General features: G+C 34.2%; 2 protein-coding genes and 1 long non-coding RNA gene across 3 annotated transcripts in view; all 3 read left to right on the plus strand.

Annotated features, from left to right (window-relative positions):
- Positions 1 to 3: 3 nt before the first annotated feature.
- LOC107397943 (uncharacterized) lies at positions 4 to 1,354 on the plus strand. The gene is made up of 2 exons (XR_010334269.1): positions 4 to 139; positions 227 to 1,354. It is a non-coding gene; the product is annotated as an uncharacterized LOC107397943 (long non-coding RNA).
- Positions 1,355 to 3,465: 2,111 nt separating this feature from the next.
- Positions 3,466 to 5,368, plus strand: LOC659980 (potassium/sodium hyperpolarization-activated cyclic nucleotide-gated channel 2). The gene has a single exon (XM_966244.3). The coding sequence runs from the start codon at positions 3,560 to 3,562 to the stop codon at positions 5,255 to 5,257; it is 1,698 nt and encodes a 565-aa protein (XP_971337.1). The 5' UTR covers positions 3,466 to 3,559; the 3' UTR covers positions 5,258 to 5,368.
- Positions 5,369 to 6,816: 1,448 nt separating this feature from the next.
- ush (u-shaped) overlaps positions 6,817 to 17,844 on the plus strand; it is an 82,200-nt gene continuing 71,172 nt past the window's right edge. Inside the window, exon 1 of the mRNA XM_966184.4 lies at positions 6,817 to 7,142. Within this exon, the coding sequence (XP_971277.2) occupies positions 7,103 to 7,142 (40 nt within the window). The 5' untranslated portion in view covers positions 6,817 to 7,102. The remainder of the gene's footprint in view (positions 7,143 to 17,844) is intronic.

Below are 17,844 nucleotides of genomic sequence, written 5' to 3' on the forward strand. Positions count from 1 at the left end.
TCCTCCAATCGGGTGCGAGTGATCACGCAGAGGACGCGTGATCACAAGCGTGACGTTCACGTGCTACCCGGCTGATATCAGCGGCCGAGGCCGTGATGTTTACGTCATGAAAGCGTGTCTGACTAGGGCTACGTCACAGGCAAGCCCCAGAGAGCGATCGATGACAGCATGCAGAGCGCTTTCTTTTCAAATATACCAAGTTCAGGCTATTTTTTTTTATTTTTAGGCACGCAAACTGACAGGCCATCTGTCATCGGTGGCGTACGAATTAATCACCGACTCTTAGTTATTTGTGGAGGACTTAGTATTATTTCCCAAAATTCTCCAAGGCCTCACTACCAAAAATACAATTTCCCGAAATTTTCCTGATCCTGCCAGTCACCTCTTTAAGAAATTGGCTCGCAGACAACGGAAGATTTTGTAGGTGTGCAAAATGAGGCAACATTAATTTTCGTCTTCGGCGTGATTTTTATTACATAATGGTCCAAAAGTGACGATTTGGTGATTATTTGGCCAACCATTGGCGAATTTTGATAAGCAAAGCATTTGGAATATCCTTGACATGTGGTGTGTGTGATCACTTTATGTTAATTAAGTGTTTATGGTCGATATCAAATCTTATTTAAAAATCCCGGTTTCCAGTTTTATTTTCGGATGTTTTCAGAGAAAATGTTTACTTCTTGTCCACGTGCTGTAAGGAATGGCTTACTTTGCTTTCATCGTGTTCATAATTATTTACTAATCATTAAATACACATTTGTTTCTTCTTTTTTTAGTTTGGAACCATAAGGTATAGGACCCCAAACTCGGGTATAAGATGTAGGCTAATCAAGGAAGTACAAGGTCCAGCACAGTATGCCTGACAAATTGATTTGAAACAATTTTTTTTTTCAAAAAAAGTTCCTGTAATAAATATATAAACAAATTTTTTGGATAAGTTGTTTTCTATTATTTTTTTAACCCAGTATGCTGCCCATTTTTCCAAATGGGAAAAATATATATGCCCTCGGACTTATCTTTTTGTTGCTATTGACAAAGAATAATTTTTATAAATGTGCGACTAAATAATATTTCCAGACTTGTGACGCATCCTATTTGTTTATCAATGTGACATTCCCATAGCGTTATTTGTGTTCGTCCATTTGTCAATATTTCCCGCCTGTATTTACCTGTATGAAGACATCACATCAACATTGCGCAAATCTTTTCTATTTTTGTCACGATTTTTCTAAAGTTTATCATCATTAAATATTGTTGTTGTGTGATGACTTGATGAGGATTGAACGAGGTCAGCAAACATGACTCATTTTTGTAAACAATAAAATTTAACGTAATAAACAGTCGTGGGTGTGTTGTTGTGGCTATAAAAATATATACCTACCTGTTGTAAAGCTGGGCATTTTCTCATCATTAAATTATTAAGAATTTATAACCGTTGTCCGTTACGTTCCATTTTGCAATCTTAATGAGGGAAGCTGCCATGGGTCAATGTCCAATACAGAGCACGTGAATTTTGTCATTTTTAATAAGGTTGTAGTTTTTTTAAACACAACTAATCATGTGATTGAATGATTGAATGGAGGTTAAGGTTTACCATACTTTGCTATGTACAATTCCACAAATTTCATATAGAGCAACTAGCAACAAGACAGACTATAGACTATTATGTATATGTTTTAATTTGAATGATCTAATTAGATTTTTTATGTTCAGAATCGAAAACGATTTGTATCTTCTTCACAATTTATTGTACTTCTTTCAAATAGACCTGATATTTCTGGTCGTAAGAAATTAAGAAAAACTGGGAAAACCTCTACCTCTGTAATGTTTGTGGTTTTCTTTATTCAAAATTAAAAAGTCGTGTTACATTATCATAAGTTATAGCATAGTATTTTTAATTTTTTAATCTTGTTAAACGAAAGTTTTAGGGTACATCAGGGCGGTATTGAATTGACTGTGTTTCCTAATGCTTTATTGATAAAGCACAGACTTTTAGCGGAAAAGTAATTTGCTGGTGGTCTAAAGTCTACACGTTTGAGCAATTCTAATTTTTTGCGACAAAATATCAATGTGATTAATAACTATCTCATGGCTTGGAGATTTAAATGACTAACATTGCATGTTTCCTTGCGGAATCTCGGGTCAAAATTTACTATGGTCAATGTCAGACAACTTCATTGTGATTTATTGAATTTGCCATTATTAAAAGCCAAAGCATTTAACATTTCAAATTTGGTATCAAAGTACAATAAATAGGGTTACGTAGTGTCAGGGGTACATAATTCCAGGGAGTTTCGGTACAAACTTCACCATTGTTATATTTTAAATGTTTTAATTTACATTTATCTTTATTCATCACAGTGAGTTAGACAGTAAACAGGATTTCATGTTACGCGTTGAAATTTCTTACAAAATTATTTGGTTTGCAAACGACACACATGTCATCACAACAAATAATTTAATTATTTTTTTAATGTTAATTACCAAACCTCTTGTAATCTAAATGCCATAGTGTTCTAAATTCGCCGATAGCGTCGGGAAAAATAAAGTTATTAGCGAAGTTATTAATAATTAATGAATCACTTAATACAGTAATCGAGTAAAACACTTTGAAATGTTGGAATTACTTAATTAACTACAAATGCTCTAAGCCGGTTGTTTTAAAATTTTGAAGTATGAAATAAACATGTTTTGTTGCAATTAGGCTTAAAATTGGAACACATAATCTAACTGTTAAATATGTTTGATGATTATGATAAAAGACTGAATTCAAAGGTCTATAAAAACTGAAAACACAAAGACAAATAATTTATAATGCAAATTGCGTGAGTTCTAACAAAACGCGCAAAGTCCAGAGATGTTATTTAAAAACGAAATCATGGGATATCAAGTAAATAATAACACTATAAATATTTAATTATTCGGATGAACCAAAGTTAAAATTACCGTAGTTTGACTCTTTTATGTTTGCGCTGCCATCTATACGGTTATTTCTCTACAACGGTATTACGCTTGGGTAGTGTTCTCTACGAAATAGTGAACTGTAAGAAATTTATAAAATATAGGAACTGAAGGAAGATGTCTCTACTTATCCAGGTTATTAGAAATATTAAAAAAAAAACAAAAATAATTAAAAAGATAACATTCTATTTATTTAATTTTTTGGATTTAAAATAGCATGTAGAAGGGTTTTTAAAGTGAAATATTTCTGTTTAGCAGCAACAAAAAATATAATCGAAGAAGTGTTAGGTGGGGTGTTCTGTAGAAATGTTACCACCAATTTCTGCTGCGAAAACGCAAAATTTAAAGGTTTTTTATTTATATTTTATTTTTATTTATTGCATGCGTATTTGTTTACATGTTTTTTGTATTCGTAAACTTTAAAGTTTTAAATGTGGCATAATTTTCTGAACACTCGAATTGGACGATCGAGTTAAAGAAATTTCACTGTATCAGTTTCGTAAAATCCACTGTCTTTGAAACAAAATCACATCATCGAGAAAAACTTTGATAGCAAAACGCACGAAACGTCATTCATACTTTAATCTGGATTCTCAAAATGGGCGCAATTGTGTCTCTAATCCGCCTCAATATTCGCCAAAGAGAAGTGGAAACTCATCGATGCAGCATCAAGGTGGACGAATCCATGAGTTTCTTGCCTCCTCTCAGAAGAAGCGCAAGTTGTTTCCAACGCTTCCGACGTGCATTTAGGAAAAGTATACTCATATCGGAGCGCAATCCACAGAGTGCCGACTATTTCAGGAGCAAAGCTGAAATTTTGCGAATAAGAAAAGAGCATGTGATCTCAAAATCGTGGATAATCCATCCGTTTAGTATTTTTCGGGCGTACTACGAAATGTGGATGACAGTAGTCTGGATTTTAGTGCTTTTTCTAATGCCGGCTGATGCAGCCTTTGATTTGTTAAACCCTATGCACCAACACTTGCTCCAGGAGGAACGGAAGGACGTCCCAAACTCAATTGACCCGTTAAGCCTGTGTTTGCGTCTGTTGTGCATTGTCGATATACTAATGACGTTTTTCACCGGTTTTCCCGTCAAAAAATCGCGGAAAGTTGTAATGCAGCAGTGGAAAATTGCCAAAAAGTACGTTTTTAGCATCTATTTTATTACCGATCTTTTGGCTTCTCTGCCTCTGGAGTTCGTGATCAGCGATCACAACACTCAATCTTTAGTCGATGTGTTCTCATTTTTGAGGATAATACGATTACCGACCCTGTATTTTTACATAACAAGGAGTCTCGATGTTTTGGGGGCAAAAAGTCTCACGATTCACATTCTGAAGAACATTCTTGTCAATTATCTGGTGTTCCATTGGTTCGCCTGCTTTCAGTACATGATACCGCAGATTCGTTTTTACACTTACGGAGAAATTTTGGCCGAGTCTTGGGTTGAAAGAACTGATATTCCCGAGTTACCTTTTATTTCAAAGTACGTTATTTGCATTTTTCGAGCCGCGGGATGCCTACTTTGTATCACTTTTGAGGAAATTACAATCGACGTGTGGGAAGAGAAGCTTTTAGCGCTCGCTAGTTTCATTTTCGGAAAAGTTTACGTTTTTTACATCACCGTCCTGCTTTTGAATTTCTTGCTCAGACAAAGGTCTCTTGAGGTCAAATATTTTGAGACCATCAGCCAGGTTCAAGCCTACATGAGCCAAAAACAACTACCAATGTCGATGCAAACGCGACTTTTGCAGTTCTACGACTACAAGTACAACAAGAAGTTTTTCAAAGAAAGGGGGATTGCTAGTCTGCTTTCGGAGAAACTGAAAGGAGAGATAAACCTGAATGTGTGTAGTAAATTGGTGCAGAACGTGGAACTGTTGGCCCATCTTCCACAACAAACCTTGGAACAGGTCGTCACGAATTTGAAGCCTGAGATATACTTGTCCAACGATATTATAATTAAGGCGGGTTCTGTGGGTGATTGTATGTACTTTTTGGCTAGTGGGACGGTGGGAGTGTGGACACCTTCTGGCAAAGAAGTGTGTCATCTGCATGATGGTGCCTACTTTGGAGAGATCTCCCTGGTTTTCAAGGATAAAAGGAGAACTGCCAATATCGTGGCTGTTGAAATTTGCGAAGTCTACAAACTGGACAGGAGGGCTTTCAAGAACTGTTTCAAAACCAATACGGAGCTGTACAAAATGCTTGAAGATGTGGCCAATGAGAGAATGGAAATCACACAAATGTATGAAGACGTCCATACCAAAACTTTCATGGAGTTGAGTCACTGAGTGAATACTTTTGCCTGGGATTTTGTTGCTGTTATAATTGTATTTTTCTGTTATGTACGAGTAATTACCTAAATAAAGTTTACACGTAGTACATTCCATAGGTACTACAATATCGTCGTTGATTCTAAAAAAAAACTATTTGGATACTTTCTTGTATCTCTTGAAACTTAATTTATACAGGGTGTTAAGGAATGGCTTAGCATTATTTCGTATGTGAATTGGTTATGATCAGATGATTAAAAACCCTTATATCATTTTTCCAAAAAGTGCTACTTTCTTTAAAAAAAATTATTAACCCACCTGTTGAGAGCGACTGTATGGCTTATGCTAGTTTATTATCAGTTATTTTTTTCATTAAAAATGGTGGCGCATGGGCGTTTTGAGAATTATTCAAAATTGTGGCTAACATGTTCATTTGTGTGGGGGTTCGAATCCCAATCCTGGCAAAAAAATGATTTTTTCGTAAAATTTAATAACAAAACACAAATTGAAATAGAAGAATAACGTAATGGACCAATAACTTAATTTACCTTCCTTTGCTGTTTTGTCGATAATATTAAAATTTACGCTAATTTTTATAATTCTAGTTCAGCAGTTCTCAAAATTTTAATTTTAATTTCAGAACGATTTTTTGGAAAAACTATGCGTTTTTCATTTACATAAATTTTGCTTAATCGCTTTGTTTTGCTAATCTCTATTTATTTTTAAACCATAACTGTTTTTTTCTGTATCTCAAAAACTAATAATCACATAGAAATCAGGGTTTACCATAAAACACCTTACTTATACATTCTTGTTTAAAGTGAATTAAATTAAATTAAAAAAAAATTAGCAGACACCTTGTACATTTTTTAATAAATATTTACATTTTCATTAAAGAAAATGTATGACGCTCTTGATAAACTATGAGTTTCTAAATGTTATATACACAATATAAGTACAGTAAAACCTCAGTAATCCAAACTAACTATTGCAAAATGTTCTCTGAATTATCTATATTTGAAACGGAATTTGTTACACATATGGCGTGTACACATATGGTAAAATTAAGAGATACGACAACCCAAGAAAAATTTATTCGTTGGATTAAGGATGAGGAGCATTATTAGAGACATCAAACCACATTGTAGAACACACGAGTTTTTGAGTTTCTACACCAAGGACCACAGGATCAGAAAAACATTTTTGAAAATATAGAACACGAATCAAAAAGTTAACTTTGTTGTAACGTAGTTTTCTGAAAGCCTGGAATTTGGCAATTTAAAAGCGGTTACACCAATTAGCTGGCGTTTGTCGGAAAAGGGGTTAATTTAAATAAGGGAGCCGTCAGAGGAAACACCAACGAGCGCACAATGTACAAAACCTCTGATTCACGACCGGTATCGACATCAATGGTTTTCCATTGCGCAACGATAAGGCAAAGAAAAGAACAAATGCTTGTAAAACTTTGAATTGATAAGGACTTTGTTGTCGTCTGATAACCGGCGAAGAATACAGAGGAGCGCACACACCAAGTTGGTCTGAGTGTGCGCGCGAAAGCAACAATCAACAAACTTCAGTGAGTCACTGTATCGCCAGTCGTTCCGAAACGTTGTAATAGGGTGTATAGTTGGTGCGTAAACTAAGTACACGTGAACAACTGTCAAACTGTCCAAACACAACCATGCATTTTTTTGGACAACCCCCTCTTGTCACCAGTTGAACTGTTGATCCTTTCTTTCCTGTTTTGTTTTGCTTTGTTAGTGTCAAGTGCTTTTGTGTTTTTTGTGCTTTTACGTATTTTTTTAAAATGTCCGTGCCATGTGACTTTCGGCTTTAATTGGCGCTTTCGGGGAATTACCAACGATGTCCAGGCGAAAGCAGAGCAACCCCAAGCCGCTCAAAAGTAGGTGCTCGTTTGTTTTGTAATTGTTGCTGACATCTACTATTTCATGTGTGTGTCGTACTGATAAGACGATAATGTGCTCGTTATTGACCAACACAAAAGAATCAAAGTCGACTATTATTATCCGATTTATTTTTAATTACGGCGTTACGCCCATCGGCCCGATGATTTATTGTTATGACTTTTAATGCTGGTATGATCACTTATCTCATTTTTTCCGCAAGTTGGAATGTTCAGATTCGACCAAGCGGAGATTATCTTTTCAGTTTCAGGCCGCTGAAACAAGGCGCGCCTTACCTGCCAAACATTTCGAGATTAGCGTGATTCATTAATTTCTATCAGCGCGGAGTAATGTTATAGTTATTTGCAAAACAGTTCTTGTTTATGGCGTATCCGATACACCAGCGCGATTTTCATCAAATTTTGTCCATTGGCCACGAACAAATTACGCTGCGGTTAATTGTAATCTTATTCTGAACTCGATAAAGTCATATTTTTGTCTTAGTGTCAATAAATAAGAGAGATACCATTTAGTATTTTTATTTTGTTCTCGGTATTTATGGTGTTTTTGACTCGTCTGATGTCGATAACAAGAGACGAAGTGATAAGGATTCGATCTGAAAATTATCCAGGAAGTTCGTTTGAATTACTGCCGACCATAAACAGAGCTACACGTCCAATAGGACGGTCATATTTTATTAAAACTTGTACCATAGATCCTATCGACACCTTCGACCTCGTACGCCTAATTGCGATGGACAATGGGGAGAGAAAGTCGCCAGTTTGTTATAATTTCAATTGATCTTTTCGCAAATGATTTAAAAACTCCACTCACGCTGTGACCATCAAGGGGCGCCCTGTTATCGTGCCGCAATTTGTATTGTAAAGTGTTAAACGGTGTTCAGCACCTATTAAATAGTTTCACATCCATTCTATTGTTCGCTCACACACCTGCGACAAGTGGTGGAAGTGTGGGTTCTCCGAGCTTCGTAGCCATTCCATGTAAATTTCGGACCTTAATTTGATAGTTTCGGAGCTTTAGTGCCTCCGGTGCTAGTAATTATTTCTTCCCGGTTTTCATTTAACACAAAGTTAATTTTTTCTCGATAAGGTTCTCTGATCTTAACCCGTGATTAGGTTATTGAATTTTTACATTTAACTGCCAATTATCGCCTTCCTAACCAATACTTATGCAAAGCACCCGGACGAAATAATTATTTTTTTTAGATTGTTTGTTTAGGAGATATCACTTGATGATAGGGTTGGACATCGGCAAATGGTTCAGTATCTGCCCCTGACGTCATGGCTACTGCATTTACACAGTCTATAATTTTAGAAAATGAGAATTTGTTGCTTCTAATTGTTTATAATTGTCAATGGATGTTTCAGGTTATCGAGTTAACTATGTACAGAATTTTAAAGGAACAAATCGAACAAAAAAGACAATATGCAAAAGAAAAAACAACAGAAGTAAAGTACTGGTGCATATATTTCCTGAACACTCTGTATACCAATAAGTGACTCTAAAGTTGCCATAACCTTTGTTTTACTGTAATACCACATCGAGCATCCAGTGTAGTTATGCCAAGTAGTAAAAAATAATGCAAATTTATACATATTATTTTACATAATGAAAATCTGGTCTACACTTATTATTTGATCAAGTTGCCCGAAATACGTCAAAACAATTGTTTTGTTAGTTTATTTTGTTTGTGATCAATCGTTATTTTTATTTAATTTGCAAAAAGTATTCAATAAAACAAAAAAATCGTTACATTATGTTATCTAAATGTTAATTTATTAATTTGTTTGTTAATATAATGTAATTTAGAATGACTATGTTTTTATTTACTTTTTAAATTTTATCGTGTAAACATAATAGCGAGCGATGACTAACTTTCCATAAGAACACAAGATCATTTACACTGTGGTAAAAAAATTTAAAAAAATTGTAATGCTTTAATGATTTTATGAATGATTCTCTTTAATTAAATACAATAATTACAATAAGAATAAAGTAATAAAGAATAAAATAAACAATAAAATAAGAATATGCATATACTTCAAATTTTGTCACGGACGTAATTTGATTAGTTTTTTTAACTCCTTTCTTAAATACCTACAAAATGGATAGAACGTAGAATGGAAGTATGTAATTTATTTTAGAAGGGGGCAATTTTATTTGATTTTTTTATTTCTAGGACATTATTTATTATGCTTTCTTGTATGTCTCCAAATGCTGGGAAATTTTTTTTTCTTACTTTTTTTCTTTGTTCAAATATCTTTTTTTCATTGCACTAAAATCTTTAATTTTAAAGTGTGGCATCATTTGGTGTTATCTTATTCATCAAAATATTAAACAGCCGCCGTTATAGGATCTGTTTATCCCTTTTGAAAATGTATTCTCTTACGAAGGGGGTCATTGAAGGGATTTAATAGAAATCAAAATCTATTAACACTAATCTAAATAATGATCTATTGACATTCGTTATCTGTTTTGTTGCGATAAGACGGGTCATTTGATAATTTTTTTGATCGAGGGTCCAAAAACTGAACTTTAATTCTCTTGGTTCATTGTACCATCTTTACGAGAAAACATGTGCGTGCAAGTTAATTGTAAATTCCTGTATAAACCGTGTTGTGAAGGGTATTTACCGGCCGTGGTATTTTACAATGGTGTTGATACCAATAGGCTAAGTGTGCGTTGTGTTTACGAGAGGTGTGTTGGAGATTTGATTTTTGGGATTACGGTGAAAGGTTAACAGATAAATTGAAAGATCCATTGTAGTTCATGATTCATTCGTGCTTAGAACCGACGTAAACTTCTAATAAAATTTTAATTGAATATAAACTTTAGTGCCTGATAAAAGCAAAAAGTTGTAACAATTTCCGACACGGGCTCAGTTGACTTCTCTCCATGTAGTATTGTCAAATCGAATTAATTGGTAATAAGAGCGGCCGTCTTGATGCTATCTGAACGTATTTCAGGATTGTTAATTATTGCCGAGTTCAGCGACCCCTTCGATGTGTAGATCACTGTAACACCATGTGATATGAGTGATTACAAATGATAATTATTATTATTTTCTTGGCCTCGAACTGCCACTACCGTGGCTGCTGATAATTTAGATTGAAATCTTCCATTAAGATTTCTCATTATGCTCTGATATAACAAGCTTTTATTCATGTGTCGGTTTTACATGTCATCCTGTTTAAATAAACAAGTTTTACATCGAAATGTTGCTTCTCGAAGACAAACCGTCCAAACGAAGCGAAAGCTCGCCCTCTGCGGCACCTGACTGGCATGTATTGTTAATTTTTTCCGCCGTCTCCACCTCATTATCCATCTATCCCTCTGCGCATAAAGGAAGGCGAGATATATCACGGATATATCAAGCTTTTCCATTAATTTCACGCTTGAGTCCATTATTCGAGCATTAAGTGTTGGAAATATCAAGTCGGTAGACGAAGTCATATATCAGCAATGTGACATTGCATTTTACATGCTGTATTATATGCTTGTAATTGTTTTCACAACGTTGCGTTCGCTTTCGTTATCTGGGCGGAAAACTGATATCAGCGATACCAAATGCATACGTAGGGACATTGTTTGCACCTCTTTTGACTACTTCGCTTGCGTTTGGAAGCGCTAATAACGCGCAGAAATTGGTGGTGGCGCCGATGTGCAGCTGCTGTATATTTACTGATATAACAATAACAAACAAAAACACTCCGAAACTAAACTATGGTCAAAATTCAATTTAATAAATGGTTCCGTAGTTTCATCAGTTTATGTGGGGATTTTTATGATAATGCCTTACTTACGTATTTTATCTTTTTGTAATCTTGCGGCTGTTAGAAATACTTAACTTTGTTGCTAATTGCGAAAGTGTAATAAAATTCATCGCTTGCAATTATACGTGATTGTTACATGTGTTATTATAAGAATTTCTTGTTTCACACACTGTTAACCAGCCGCAATTTGGTGTTTTTGGTTGACCAATCCATTGAGCAGGTACCCAACGAGTGTGAATGTCAGTGACAAATCGCGGTGAATTTTGTATCCACTAATAAGCGACCCGATTTGAATAGTTGGGCACGCCACTGTCCGTTTCTTCCCCCATGCACTGATCGGCGATAACAAACAGAGACCACAGTGTTGCCTCGGAAAAATATCAAACTCCGAGTTACTAGCTTTGATCCATCCGATAAAATTCTTTTAGTATTCTCTCTGGTTTATTTTTGATTCGGAACAACAAGGGATTATTTTGTTCGGTTTTTGGCTCTAGTTCGTCGAAAATTATTTACGAGAAAAATCTCGTCCAAGGATCTGCGACGAAAATAACGCGATGTGCTGCTAGTTAGTGGCTTGATTAAAGGTTTTATCACAAGGGGTAGGGAATGAGGCTGGTTGTTAGTGTGACAGGCAACAAGTTGTCCTGGCGGCAACGGCAACACGACACGCTGCAGGTATCCAGACATGCGTGTTTACATTGACTACTACACGCCACGAACACTATGTACACGGAGTTACACCTGCCGATGACACCTATTCATCTCAAAGTTAATCGGGTTACGTACTAGGAGCTGCAGGATGCTTTCGACAGGACGAAGCTCGAGGTGGGAGGCGTTCGGCTCCAAACACTCCAAGGAACAAACCGTTGCGTCTCGGTTTAGCAATGAGAGAATGAGGTGGCACAACCAAGAAAATCGCGACTTTTAATGAAATGAAAATCCTGAAATTTTACACACCAGCCTTTACAGTGATAAGGACCATTCTCGATTTTTATTAATTTTTTTTGTGAACAAATAAAGTCGTTAATATCCCAACGAAATCTTTTACAATCTTACCCCAATTACAGTTCATATTGTCACGTAAATTTACGTCGCCACAAGCAACTCAAAATAAAAATAATTGTTAAAGTTAAAATGTAAAAGTGCGTTTTATTCAAAATCTTTTTTTTTTTTGGTAATTTTGTAAACAATTATCTGAAGTGAATACGCGTAGTTTTTAAAAAATTCAGAATTTGACTTTATGGTCGCAAAATACTTTTTTCAATTATTATCTTTATCTGTAAGTAAAAAATTACCAAAAAATTAGAGGAGATACCTCTTGAACGTACAGTCAGGCATATGGTATACTCGTAATAGTGAAAATCAGTTTTTTTGACAGTTATTTTGAAACTTTTGAATTCAGATTTCAATTACTAACTTTTCTCCAGCGCAAAAGTTTTTATCAAATATGAAGAAAGTAAATTATTGAGAAATATAATAATAGGCCTTTATTAAGGAAAAAATAAAATATAAAAAAATAAATAAATAAATATATAAACTCTGTAGGGGCGAAGTCTAGTCGAAGACTATTCAACTCAACCCCCCAAAAAAATATAAAAATATATAAAAAATATTAAACAATAAGAAAAATAAAACAAGTAATATAATTAATTTCAGAAAGGTACGAATAGAAAACTTAAATCTAAGGAAGAAGCAAAAATTCTATAAACTGAAAGAGTACAGTGGAGTTAAAAACTTTAACACCATTATAAGTTAGCGAGCGTTGAAAGATGGATGAACTAAACTGAGGCACAGAAATTTTAGTATTATGACGTATGTTGACATGAATGCTATTTTTTCTAAGGTAGAATGTAGACGAAGTTGTCATAAGTTTAAACATAAATGTACCCAATTGCTGTCGATACATATTTTCAAATTTCAACCAACGTAGGTCGAGTATTTTAGACGAAACATGATCGTATTTGTACTATTTGGAATTTTCTGTAATTTGTACTTTGTGATATTATCTAAGCAGGGATAGTATAAGATCAAGCAATACTTCATAAATGACAACTAAACTTTCTGTTAATTACTTACGTAATTTGAAATTCAAAATTAAATAGTTCGCGTATAATAATTTCAGAGCAGAATATGATTTTTTTAGGGCCATATTAACATATATTTCTGTGGTGTTCAAAATAATAAAAAAAAATCATAGCTAACAAAACAAAATTGGCACACAAAAACTGGGGCATTATGTGCACTAAAAGTTTATTTCTTTCAACAATAACAAATATCGAACAGAATCACATGAAATAACAACAGTGATAATTTATTTTTCTCATTTGTAACATTGTCACCTTTGACATATCTGATTGTATGTTGGATTATGTATGCCACTTTGTGTTCTCTAAAATTTCGCAATATGCCGACAATTTGCTTACATAAATTGTTATTTGTTGCTCGAGTGCATTTCTTTTTTATGCTTTTGATTCATTAGTAAAAGTGATTTATTAAGCGAAGAAATTCAACCTTAGAGCCCTTTGTTCTACTGTTGCAAATTTTTCAAGTGTGTGGTCATAAGAGAATAATAGAAACATTGTGACATTTCTGTTGTTTGCACTGCTTGGCTAATAGTTTATCTCCAATCATTTCGATTTATGTGATTTATTTTTAAACATGGATTTATAATTGACTTCAAGTTACATATTTATGGTGTTACGGTCTAGAAGTTAGCGCATAAAATATTATCTGTTGTGCAACACAGCAAGAGGAGATCTTAATTATAGGGTATCAGCTTCTAAACATTTTTTGTTGTAAAAAGTATAAGAAAAATAATAAAATTTTACGAAATATTACCGATAAAAAAGATTTTATATGAATTTAGGAATTATTAAAATTTTTGTTTGTCTGTGACAAGGTTTTTCGACACTTTATCATTTTAGTTTGTTGACTTTTTAGACGTATCCGCTGTTGCTGCTTACTGTATTTTAAATTGTCATTGTCTGCCATTTTATCGAAGTAGTTTTACAGTTCTTTGTTTATGATAAAAACGCGGATAACGTCACTTACTACAATCTAAAACAGTAGTAATAAGTGCTTATTTTATTATGGGAACAATTTCTTTGTTTCAGTTTCTCATTACAGTTATCAAGATGATCTTCTATGTTTAAGTTGTATAAGATTTAGATGAAGTTATTATGTACGTTTGTATGCTATAAAAATGTAGCTACTTGACATACAGAGACAGAACCTAATCCCTTTGACTGTCGGGTTTTCATCAGCACATTTTTGGCAATCGTCTTGTAAACTTTTGTTAAATTTTTTAAATTTCATTTTTGTGTTAAAATCTGAGGTCTAATCTTATACTTAAACTGCAAGTTATTTTTTTTTATTATTTATAATAATTGAAAGAAATACAGAAAAAACAGAAAAACAGTAGATAAGAAAATGGGGATGGGATAAGGAATAGAAGAAATAGCCATTCTCGTCCATACTTTATGCGGTGGCATTTAACAAAGTAGCGATTAGTGCAGCTAATGAAACGTCCGTGATGGCCCCAGTTGAATGTTTATTGCGTTACAATTTGAATGCATCTGCAGCACGGCAAGCCAGTCCCCTAGTCGGGGTCTGGAGGACGAGGAGAATCGAACAAAATTGGAGAATAAGTGTCGTTTTTGATGCCGATAAGCGATGCTTCTTTTGTGTTATGGCAAGAAACACAACTGTTACTCAGCCAAACATGATATACAACACGCCGTTACCGAGAAATAGTTAAGATCAGGATCGGAGCTCTATTCTGCAGGAGTGCAAGAACAGGTTTGCGACGGAGGAGAGAATTACATTGGGCTCGTTTTGTACCGTTTAGTGGAGGATGCGGAGATAGAGGCTAATAATTGCTGAGCAAATATTTTTATTGTTTCAATGCATCGCTATCTGCCAACATCGAGGCTTTCCTATCATCCCATATGATGCAGGAGGCGGGTTACTTACAGGTCGTGCTCAGCGGGCGGAGCTCTCACTTCATGAACGTGCGTCTTGTTAACTTTCTGATTTATTGCCAGATTCGTACTCTGTTACGTCTAATTTAGTAATACCAGCAACAGTTTGTTTTCGTCCTCCTTGATGATCGCCTTAATTGACTATCTTAGGATACGCCGTAATTAATGACGAGGAGGCCGTTCAAATCCGCATTCGGCCGTTTCGTGCAGCTCTGCGTTATCTCCGTCCAAAAGGGGAGCGCCAGAACCATTAAAATCGGGATACGTGGAACTTGAAAGTGATTGTGATAGATAGCTCCATGGAGATGATATCAGTATGTGGCCATGCAAAGGAATATAATAATCACATTCCCACCTAATTTGGTCCAGCACTTCCTTTGTCGACACGTTTGTTTAGAAATTTGAAGCAATTAAAACAGTTCTAATTGACACATTCCGTATTCTGTTGTATTTATTGGGTACAATAAATGACGCCTCATTTGTCTCTTTTTCTAAATTCAACGTTAAAACACAGGATCTTTCATCACAGCAAAACTGATTCTTATTTAATCGAGATTTAACTAGATCTTATGCAAACCAACGTTTATTATGGAGCAGACTGTTGCTAGTTGGGTGTTGATTGCTGTTTGCTGATGAGAATGTAAACCAACACCGTCAGCCTTGGTTTCTTACCTGTTGTCGGCAAAATTGTAACTGATTTTCTCCTGCTTATCTGATACTCACCTTACTGCTTTCATTGCGTGTACATAAACTAGAAGTTTGTGTCATCATCAATAAGCTCTGTTGGAGGTATGATTGCAGACAGTGAGAATAACAAAGGTGACGCAAGTACACAATGTTTAAATGGTTTTGTAAAACATGCAAATGAATGTTGGATCATTTGTATTATGTTCATAAAAATAATTGGTATATCACGCAGTTTAAAATAAAGAAAAATTTACAGTACTACTTCATTACTTTCATTACTGAATATTGGTTACTTAATGGTTAAAAGCAAATTAGAAAAGTTTCATTTATTTGCATTCAAAGAGTTTTCGGGTTGTTGTTGTTGTAGATAAGTAATTTTTTTTTCAATACTGAATAGTAAATAATTAAACTATAATCTTAAAGTATAATAAGTTCATAATTTTTGGAATATTCCATTACAATATATTTTTTGAGATGCTAGGAACAACGTACGGACAAAATGGACATTTGACGTATTTATATGAAACTCATTTTCTAAATAAAAATGAAATCGTGTTATTTTCTTAAATTTTATGAAACTAGTCGATACATTTTCTTTTTAACTTTTTTTTAACTTTTCTTTTACTGTATTATTACTATTTATGATGCCACTGTCCTTAAAAGTTATAATAATAATAAAATAGTTATTATCGAGAAGAAATCCTTTTAAAGGACAATAGATACTAGATAAAAGTAGGTGAATACCTATCCACTTAATTGTTTTTTATTCAGCTGAATAATGAGTATGTATGAATTCGTATACTTTTATATAACACGTGTTTGTTAAAAGGATAATTAGGATGATTTTGCCTTCTACAATAAAAATTAATACAAATAATTAATTACCAAAATACCTAGTGATGACTTTTGGATGTTTGCTACAAATCACAAAATCTGAAGTTAAATTGGAAAATTACATAAATGCGTAGTATTTTTTTTAATAAAATCATGAAAAATTCTATTTTTTTGTAATGTTTAGTGTATCATAAGGCATTGTTATTAGGGTGAGTCAGTCAATAGTGGGTTACTTCTGACATGTCCTAGGATGCAACCAAAAATACTAATTGCACTTATCACTTGGATATTGCGTTTGATTTTTAAAAGCATTAATTGAATCAACACTGTTTTTTTATCTTTTTAAACAATAATAGTCCATAATGAAATTTTTCAAACAAATTTGTCACTATTCAGGGCAATGTAATTTTTTTTAACGATTACCAATCTGATCAGCTGGAATCTGTATTATTGTAGTATTATGGGTTGCATATTTAAAAAAATCTGAAACAACCCACTATTGACTCACCCTGTATAAGTAAGCACATTTGAAAGGCAATTTTTTTTAGAGAAAATTTCTAAATTCACATTAGTAATGTGAAAAAAGCAACACAATGAATTAATTTAGCCGAAAACAAGTTTAAATTTTCAAGCATATTGTACGACAGTAGACAAATACTTCTTATTATTTGTCTAGTGATGTTGAAGCTTCCTTTTTGATGAGGCAAGTAGGTATGTTTGAGTAGTTAGTTTATAAGAAAGTGTGCTTTCATCAAGTTTACTTTAGCTCGTAGCGGCTATAACAACTTCCTCCTCTTTATATCTTCTATGATTAATCTTTTAAGAAGTAAGTAATGCAGGTAATTATGGCTTAACAAACATTAATTGATATATGAAATCGTTTACTTTTATTACAAAAAGAGGAAAAACAAATAATGAACATTTAATGAACATCTGCAGTAAAAATAAAACGAAAATGTTATGTATCCTGATAGTGATTGACAGCGATAGGTGGTGATTAATAACTGTGGTGTTGGGGTAGGTTAATTTTGACGACCGGTCGTTGCACAAAAGGCGTTTTTCAGCAGCTAAAATTTTGCATAAATTTCTTGATACACAACGTGCTTCATTCGTTGGGGCTCGAAGAGCAAATAGTTAATTTGTTGTCCACTGAATTTGTAATCTCCATTGTTCGGCGCTGAAACGATTTTACATTTGGCGTTGTGAAATGTGGCGAAAAGAGTAACCGGCCCCTCGAATCCCGACTGTATTCTTTTAGCGTCGATAACATAGATAAGTCATGACGCTTTATGGACGTTTTCCCCACCTTTTTTTATCAATATGTATCTCACGTTCGATAGAGTTGGCATCCGCCCACGCGAGATATCAGGGTATATATCATCGTGTATTTATATAATGTCCGCCGG

This window comes from Tribolium castaneum, chromosome 5 (genome assembly GCF_031307605.1).
Source record: "Tribolium castaneum strain GA2 chromosome 5, icTriCast1.1, whole genome shotgun sequence".
Taxonomy (NCBI): domain Eukaryota; kingdom Metazoa; phylum Arthropoda; class Insecta; order Coleoptera; family Tenebrionidae; genus Tribolium; species Tribolium castaneum.